Source organism: Gambusia affinis, linkage group LG12 (assembly GCF_019740435.1).
Source record: "Gambusia affinis linkage group LG12, SWU_Gaff_1.0, whole genome shotgun sequence".
Taxonomy (NCBI): Eukaryota; Metazoa; Chordata; class Actinopteri; order Cyprinodontiformes; family Poeciliidae; genus Gambusia; species Gambusia affinis.
The window spans coordinates 19567719-19576134 of NC_057879.1; the positions used below are offsets into that span (position 1 = coordinate 19567719).

The 8416-nt window shown below is 42.5% G+C and overlaps 1 protein-coding gene across 1 annotated transcript in view; it reads right to left on the reverse strand.

Moving 5' to 3' along the window:
* The window catches only part of skila (SKI-like proto-oncogene a), a 36294-nt gene extending 28939 nt beyond the window's left edge, over positions 1 to 7355 (reverse strand). The window contains exons 1-2 of the mRNA XM_044135441.1: positions 7150 to 7355; positions 2810 to 4087 (exon numbers count right to left, since the gene is read on the reverse strand). Coding sequence (XP_043991376.1) covers positions 2810 to 3931 — 1122 coding nt within the window. The 5' untranslated portion in view covers positions 3932 to 4087; positions 7150 to 7355. The remainder of the gene's footprint in view (positions 1 to 2809; positions 4088 to 7149) is intronic.
* Positions 7356 to 8416: the final 1061 nt, after the last annotated feature.

The following is an 8416-nucleotide window of genomic DNA, read 5'->3' on the forward strand; positions in this document are numbered from 1 at the left end:
AGTATTGTTTATGGTGATGCCACTCTTTACCTCATTTACCGTGCTCCTCATTGTGTGTGAGGGAAAAATAAACATGGCTCCTCATCCAGCCTAGTGGGGCGTCTGTTTGATGTCCTATTTATAATGGAAGGGATACAGAATGTCAAAATTACCAATAAGAGCCTCTAAAACTGGTCATCTAAAAAAAGTTGTTGTGCATTAAAAATTGCTTTATTTACAATTTTTTTAAAGAGATTGTTACGGTACCTAGCATTATCCCGCATACAATTTTGATAAATTAATAAATGTACTTAAATTGAAAGTTGGATTTTCCCAACAGAAGCAGAGGAACCAGGAAAGTCTATAAGTGATTCTGGAGGTTTCTAATGAAACTATAGTTTGAAAAGGACAGTGTGGGGTAAAACCTCGTCACTAGAACTGACGTTAAAGAGAAAGAGTGTGGAAATCACCTCGGAGAAGAGACAGCACCTCGAACTGTGGTGAGACGCAGGCTCCAGAGAGCCTGACAAAGTGTGAGACACGGAGACGAAAAATGTGTCACACTGGTCTCCAATTATCTACTCTTTACACACACACGCACACACAAACACGTACACGGAGCGACAGCGTCTGACACGTTAAAAAAAGCACACCGAGATGTTAGGACTTATAATCCAACATGATACTACAGATGCTTTGGTGCTTTTGTCGCCCGGGTGCATTGTTGTTCACTGAGTCCATTTCTGTTGTGGTAATAAAACATCTTTTTTTTCTCCAACCTCTGAGAAGAAACCTCAGAGTCGGAGAGATGGGAAAGGGGCGGAACAGGAACGCGGTTAGGATGCGAGACGAGACAGCAGACGGCGTTTCCGCCGCATCCACACGCTCCAACTCAACCAGACACGGAAGAGGGAAATCATTTGTCTGTTTCCCAAAAACACAAACATTTGTGTGTTTGTTTTGGAGTCCATCTCTGCGCACATAAGCAGCCGCTTTGTTAGGAGAGGTGACAAATAAACCGTGTTAGTGAGGGTTGTTGGTTTTGCTTTGACTGTAAGGGGCAAAATTATCTCCATTTGTGCATCAAAGCATGAACAAACCGCAGCGAACAGACAAAAACATCCAGAAACAATACAAGAGTGAAGCAGAGGGAATGGGGGGGCTCTCATTGTGGTCAAAGGCAGGTCAGGAGACATAAACCACTTCATGGCAGGGGGAGAAAATCTACAGCTTTTCCCTCAGCGACTGTTGACTTTTTTATAGACTTGCTGGCCTTGTGGCTTTGATCATATATTGACGTGTTTTCCCCCCCCCACCACAGCAAGAAGAAAGAGAATAAGAAAAACTATCCAGCAATTCAGAGCCTCAGAGATGAGCTGAAGAAATTCAATGAAGCAATTTCAATTTCAGGTTAGCCTCCAGGTGAAGGGACTCTGAAAAAGTAGCTTTTGCGGACAGATATTTTCCTTTTTCTAAGAAACACTTACTCCCGACAAAAAAATCTAGATTGGGAGAAAAAAAAATTCAAAATAAGCTTGTTTAGGGAGCACGATGTTCATTTTTAACTGCAAAGGCACGTATGAAAAAAGAGGCTTCAATTTACTGAAGGCAAACTGGAGCAGCATTTCTATTCAGGCGTCCCTGAACCTCCTACGCCGAACCTTTTGTTGAGCGCCATTCCCACTGACCTGCAGGTGACCCCTGAGGGGACAAATGATGCACTTCCTCCTCAGCTGTAGCCAGCTGGACTAACTTAGGTCTGATCAGACCTGGTGAAGCAGATGTCACCACCTGTCCCGGGACTCAGACACACTCTGGGTCAACACTGGTTTAAGAAAACACTGACCATAAGGCGGTCTGCTTCAGCCTAATAAATCAGCCATTTATACAGTCCCTCCAGGAGATAGCCATGTTTTTTGGGGGGGATTGTTGCGGCCTAAAAGTTGAAATTGCGGCACATAATCTCCCAAAAAGAAAGGATTTTAACATATTTAAAGTACAAATCACATTTTCAAGTACATTCTTGAAATGGCACCTTTGATAAAATTACAATTATGTCCTAAGGAATTGCCAAAGTGCAGAAGAAGAATCAATAAATTCTACAGAACATCTCAAAATGGTTTTTGAAACAAAACAACCGAAGAAAAAAAGGTAAATGTTACACACATGCTTTTATCTTCCAGGTTCAGCTTTCAAGAGATGTTGTGAAACAGGAAATGAAATTAGAAGGGTGGCTTTTGGGCATTGGTCGAAATTCAGTGGAGTTGCAGTGATTGGTCAGAAAAGAAGGAAATACTGAAAATGTTAAGGTGATTTGTCAGATGTGCAGAAGATGAATGGTGAAAATGCAAGTCAGAGCAAAACTTTCAGATGAGTGAATTTGCTTTAATAGTCATGATTGCAACGTCACAACTTCCTGTAGGGACTGCATACAGGACACACTGCAGAAAAAACAGACAAATGCTTCCCAACACAAAAAAAATATTATTTTTTTATTATCAGATTAGCCATCAGAGCAATCTGAACAATTGCCATCAGCACCAGAGCCATCAGAACAATTTTCACCTTGAACAATTGGTCAGAAACTCTAACCAGCAATCCGATCGCATCTAACCAGGTTGCAGTAACAACCACACCCTTCAATATGGAAGGTGCAACTGATGGAAGAAGACTGGAAGCTAGCTATTTCAAGAATCAATGAGGCGCACTGATGTGGAAACTATTCAATGACAAGTTGGCCTCATTCAGGCTGTGACAGAGTGAGAGGACAGAGCAAGATTTTTAGTAGATAACAGGAAGAGTTAACACAACACAAACAATGCTGACTTACTTTGTCAAGGGAGCTCTTGAGCTGATAGTGGAACTTCTCTTTGACCTCGTCCAGCAGCTGCTTGAGTCTGGGCTCCTCTGGAGTCCCCTGGTACTTCCTGGCTAGCTGCAGGTAGCAGGGCCACTTGGCCGAATCAAAGCCCCAGTGGCAGGTCCTCTTATCAGGTGACTTGTGTGAATGCATGACAAACTTCTGTGGCGAAAAGAGCAGCTGGCACTCAACGCACTGGATGCAGGGGGCCTCAGGTTGGGTGTAGAACTGGGGCACAAAGAGGCCCTGACACTTGCCCAGACACTGGTGCTCCACCTGGAAGCTGGCCTCACTCTCTTTCAGCAGGCCTTGGGATAACAGTTTACCGCTGGGGTCGGTGGGGAGGGTGGCACCGGGACGCAGCAGGGCGTTGCACAGCCGCTGCGCGTCAGTCAGCGTTATGAGGCCACAAGACGGAGCGTTGAATGGCAGGATGCCCAGCACTTTGAGGATGTGCAGCTGCTCGGCGTCGCAGCGAGAGCAGTAGACATAAAGCTCATCGCACACGGTGTTGATCTGCTGGAGCGAGAAGTCCCGCAGCACAGAGTTCAGCACCTGAGGCAGGCAGAGCCGCTTCTCGCCGCCGACCACGAAGCAGGAGATGGACTCTCCTTCCAGCAGAGAGTGGGTGAGTTCGGTGGAGCTGTCGCAGGGAACCAGAAGAGGGCCTCCGCCCAGAACAGGTGGGGAAGGTAGAGGCGGCAGCCCTGCGGGGGAACTCTCGTGGCCCGTTCGGGCCGAGAACGCGGCTGGGCCACCAAGGGAGCTCTGGCTGCTGAGGGTGAACTGGGCCAGCGTGTGTTTGAGACCAGGACTCAGGTCCAGGGCTTTCACAGAGCCCACAATGTGCAGTTCGCTGCAGGCCTCGGTGTCCATCTCAGCCTCATGGGCCAGATCTTCCATCAGCTCCTTCTTCACCTTGGGAAGTTTCGGGAGGGAGTCCAAGCCGCGCCTCTTCAGATTGATCTCTGCCATCACTCGTTTTTTGATGGGCGCATCCTCCATTCGCTCCCTGTAGAGCCTCTTCATGTTGCCCTTAAACGAGGTCAAGTCTTTAAAAGGGGTTTTCAAACTGGTCTGGGAGCTGGCCATGTCCAAGTATGGGAATTATCGCTTTTTCTTCTGTCGTCTGTTCCTTGTTTTCCTGGTTTCCGTTTTACCCCCTCAAGTCTTCACTAAAAGAAAGTCTTCTGGTAGCTGCACACATGCATGTTGGTTCCGGAAGGTCTCGAGGTTCTGATCCGGTGTCTAAACACAAATAAACAAAGAAGGTAGTTTAGAAAAGACGACTCTATACGTTGTAGCGTCTTTACATCCTTTACACAAACCTCATTGGAGTTTATTAGGGATTTAATGTGATACACTAACAAAGGGTTGTAAAAAATTATGTTAAAAGTGTTGTAGGTATTTACATCGAATCCCTCTCAGTCATTACTTTGCAAATCTTAGACTGGACCGTTTTACGACACAGCTATACTTTGATCTAATCCACTCCATTGCAGCTCTGGCTGAATATTTAGAGACATGAATTTGCACTCTTCAAACTTTAATTTGTAAAAGTATTTGAAAACCACATATTCACCTCATGGTGGTACTACTTTCTTTTCTAACATAAAAGTCTTAAGTTTGTAGATGTCAATATATATACATTTTAGGAAGTTCTTACTTATGCAAAAGCACTATACACCCTGTTCCTGATATAAAAGATAATTGAAAATTGTTTCAGAGCAGTAAAGGTTCACAAAGAGTGTAATGTTTTATGCTGCCTCTGCTTTGGACGGCACAGGTCAGAGGCTTCCAGCATGGTCCACTGAACCAAATGGCCATTAACCCACTTCACACAAACACAGCAGAAAATTTACATCAGGCAGTCAAATCAAAGGGTTTCAAACCAAATTCTCAAGCGCAAAGTGAGAATTTTAACAAACCAGTTTACCAAGACTCGACAGTGCAAAATCCCCTACCTCCCTGCCTTTTTTTTGTGAAAAATAACTTTTCAAATGAAAAGTGTCCTTTCCAAACCAGTGAAAAAAAGCGGTACAACTAACCAAGGCTGGTAGTTTTCTTAAGAGTCAAAAGTCCGGCTATATGAAGGTAAATAATTACAATCTGGTGTTCACAATTTGAAATGCAGAAATGATAGATAGTGCAGCAACAGGGCGGAAAACAAGTCACTACGACTTAATTATCCACTAATCATTTTCCCACGGGTAATGAGTTTGCATCGTTCTGGAAAACGGAAATACCTCTATTTTTTTATTTTCCTCTCCAAGTCTAAGCAGGTTGATGAGTGTGGGCGGTTTAATCTGAAATATTTGTGGGCTACAAGGAGCCACCTTCTCAGGACTCTTGTGATGACGAAGTTGAAGTTGGCGCCCGATCTAAAGTTTTCAAGTAGGTACTTGACTGAAGGACGATTACAATGCGTTAAATTAACCTGATGAAACCCAAACTGGAAAAGCACCATTTTAAAGCTTGTTTTCTTCTTCGTCGCCTAGCTTTTCAATTTGGTCAGTTTTGTCCAGGCAAAGAAGAAGTAAAAAGTGTTCTAAAAAAAAAATCAGCTTTTTGATATTTTACAAATAGAACAGAGATTTAACAAATAACAATATGATGATTGAGAGTATTTCTGTCCAGATTTGAAATATCTAGCTATTGCAGTTTTCATACTGCGGCCCGTATTTACAGTAGGTTAGCGAAACAAACACAAAGTTAGATATTTTTCCAAACAAAATAAAGGTTTTGCAAACCAAAAACTGTATTTTATTATTTATTAGACAGCATAATTTTGTCCTATCTTTATCATTTCTGTCTATTTTACCTATCTAGGTACTATTTTCAGGTTTATCCCTGTCATGAACATTAAAGAAGCAAAAAATGACTTCAAATTGCAGATATTTTCACTTTAACAAGTAAAATAGAAGTTTTGGAAATCACACACTGTATTTTACAGAATATCTCATTAGTCTATTCTATCCAAGGTATGAGCTGTCTGGGTGTTATCGTTTTCAAAACCGGCAACACCTAAGGTGTTGACTAAAAGTAAAACAACAAATTAAGAGTGATAGAAGCTAATTCTGGATTGTTGTTTTTTTGTTGTTAGTTGAATAAAGCAAGGGTGCGCAGCTCCAGTTCTTAGGCGCCGGTGTCCTCTGGTTATAAACCATTAATTTGAAGCAAAGTGACATCTAAACCATCCAGGATATTGGCTCTTGATAACTGCCTGCATTTTCATAATAATTTCTAAGTTTGACCTGTCTACGGGGATCAAAATTTAAACATGACGCCTATCAAAATCGCCCCTTTCAAGTTCAAGCTTGACCAGATTCGTTTAATGCGGCGAAATAGTCCTTTATTCAAGAGGCGAATCGGATGCTAACTTCAGTCTTGGTTCATTATGATCCATTAATTTACGCCAGAAAGCGCATCGCCCGCAGAGCTTCACTCCAACAGCATGTGCATCCGTTTGAGAAGCCTCGCAAAAATCCGTAAACTTGATCTCCTTTATATCACTCCCTCCACTTCTAGTATCATTTTTGCTGCAAGGACACCGCGTAATGCCCCTGCTCTCCCCCTCCTCCTCAGTCTGTAGCTGCTCTCCTCTGGCTCGGCTCTGGTATGCAGACAGTGCTGATAATGACATTCACTGTCTACGCTACAGTCTGGTCTGGCACACGCCGATCTGCTGAGGGCACGGTTGGGTTTCCGACCGCGGCGTTTACCGGACGGCCGCTGCGGTCGGAAATAAGACTAAGAATATTCCACATTTGGAGCTGTGAACTCGTTCTTACAAAAGATTTAAAAAGAAGAACAAGATCCTCGAATAAATTGCCTGTTGGCTTATTTTAAGAGAAATAAGCAGAAATGAAAATTGATTGGGAAGGAGTAAATTTCCAGGTTATTCTCAGTTAAATGGAGCTCGGACAGGCTAAATTAAGCTGACCCACCGGGCTCCGTCCACACACCAGCTGACTGACGCACACCACGGTGTCCGCTTCGACCGACACACACCGGGGCGCTTACTAGGACGAGCTACCCCGGCATAGTGACCGATAAGCAGGATAACCCAGCGCTAATATTCCAGCGGGTTCACCTCCCCCCTGATAGGGAGCGATACTGGAGGCTAAGGAGATTAGCTTCACCCTCTCCGTTCGCAGCGGCTGAACGGAGCAAAACCAACCGTTAATCACAAACCGTATTCCGCTTCAACAACCCCCGCTTTAACCGACCTGTTTTAAAAACTCAATGTTCTTCTATTATCATTATTATTATCATAATTATTATTATTATTCGTAGAAGCGATCACTTGCCTGAACGACGTTCGCGTCGTCCTCTCCACTCCGGGGTCTTCTCAGTACTGGAAAAGCCTGGCGGACCGTCAACAAGATGCAGATAGAGGCTCCACTACAGCCCCGTAACGTCACACTGCACACGGGCTGAGAGGCGGAGACGTCACCCGGCTGACGGAAACTATGCGGGGGTGTCTCTCGTCTGTCGGTCCTCCTGTCTGTCTGTCTAGCACCGTCTGAGACGCTGGAGTTTTTCCCCTCCAGCAGAGCGGAGAGGCACCTGGGGCGCTTCCAGAAACTTTTGTAAAGGGGGCGAGGGCACACAAACAAAAACATTTAAAACAGAAACTAAGGAGTTTTATTTAGTTATTTAGGTTAAAAGATGGGAATTAAAATTCTTTAAAGCAACTCAATACCTAAATACTATGTTGTTGTGTTATTTTTTTTTCAAAAGTGTGTTCAAACTTATATATATTTATATATATCCCTTGGATATTATACATTGTTATTTATAATAATTGCACAGTATTTTTAGCCTTGTACCGGATATTTTTATTATTACTATTATTCTTCTCGCTGATCTTGTTTTAAACACTTTATGAACTTTTTTATGTGAACCTTTATACCTGATGCTGCTGTTACACTAGAATTTCATAGAATAATTGCTGTTTCTATTCTATTCTATTCCCTTCTCTTTCTTTATATATTATATTATATCATAATAGATTCAAGGGTTGCATTACATGACCATATTAAGCATAAATGTGTAGTTTAAATGTCAAATAGCTGTATTGCTTGTGATTACTCATGAATGATTATTATTATTATTAGCAGTAGTAGTAGTAGTAGTAATGATGTTGCAGCTAATAATAACAATTATTATTCTAATTACTCAATTATATTGCTAATAATCCAACTGATTTTCCAACTTTAAGCATGAACAAGCTTCTCATACAAAAAATATGAACTATGTGTCAAAAAAACCGTTTTTTTACTATACATACTTCAGATATATTTTTACATTAAGCCAAAATAAAATGTTATTTGTTCTAAAATCTTCAAATTTTACAGATTTGAAATGATTTTTTGACAGGATGTTGAACCTTTTTCCTCCTCTGCGTGTCCTTGGTTAGCATTTGCTCTCTGTTTTGTTGACTTCCCATTGAGTTCACAGAAAAACAAGAGGACAAAAGAGGACACACTCACTGGGTTAAAGGGAGTCTTTCTGTCCCAGAGCTCCCCCTCCCCCACATGGACATGTCCTCCACAAGAGGTCAAAAGGTCACCT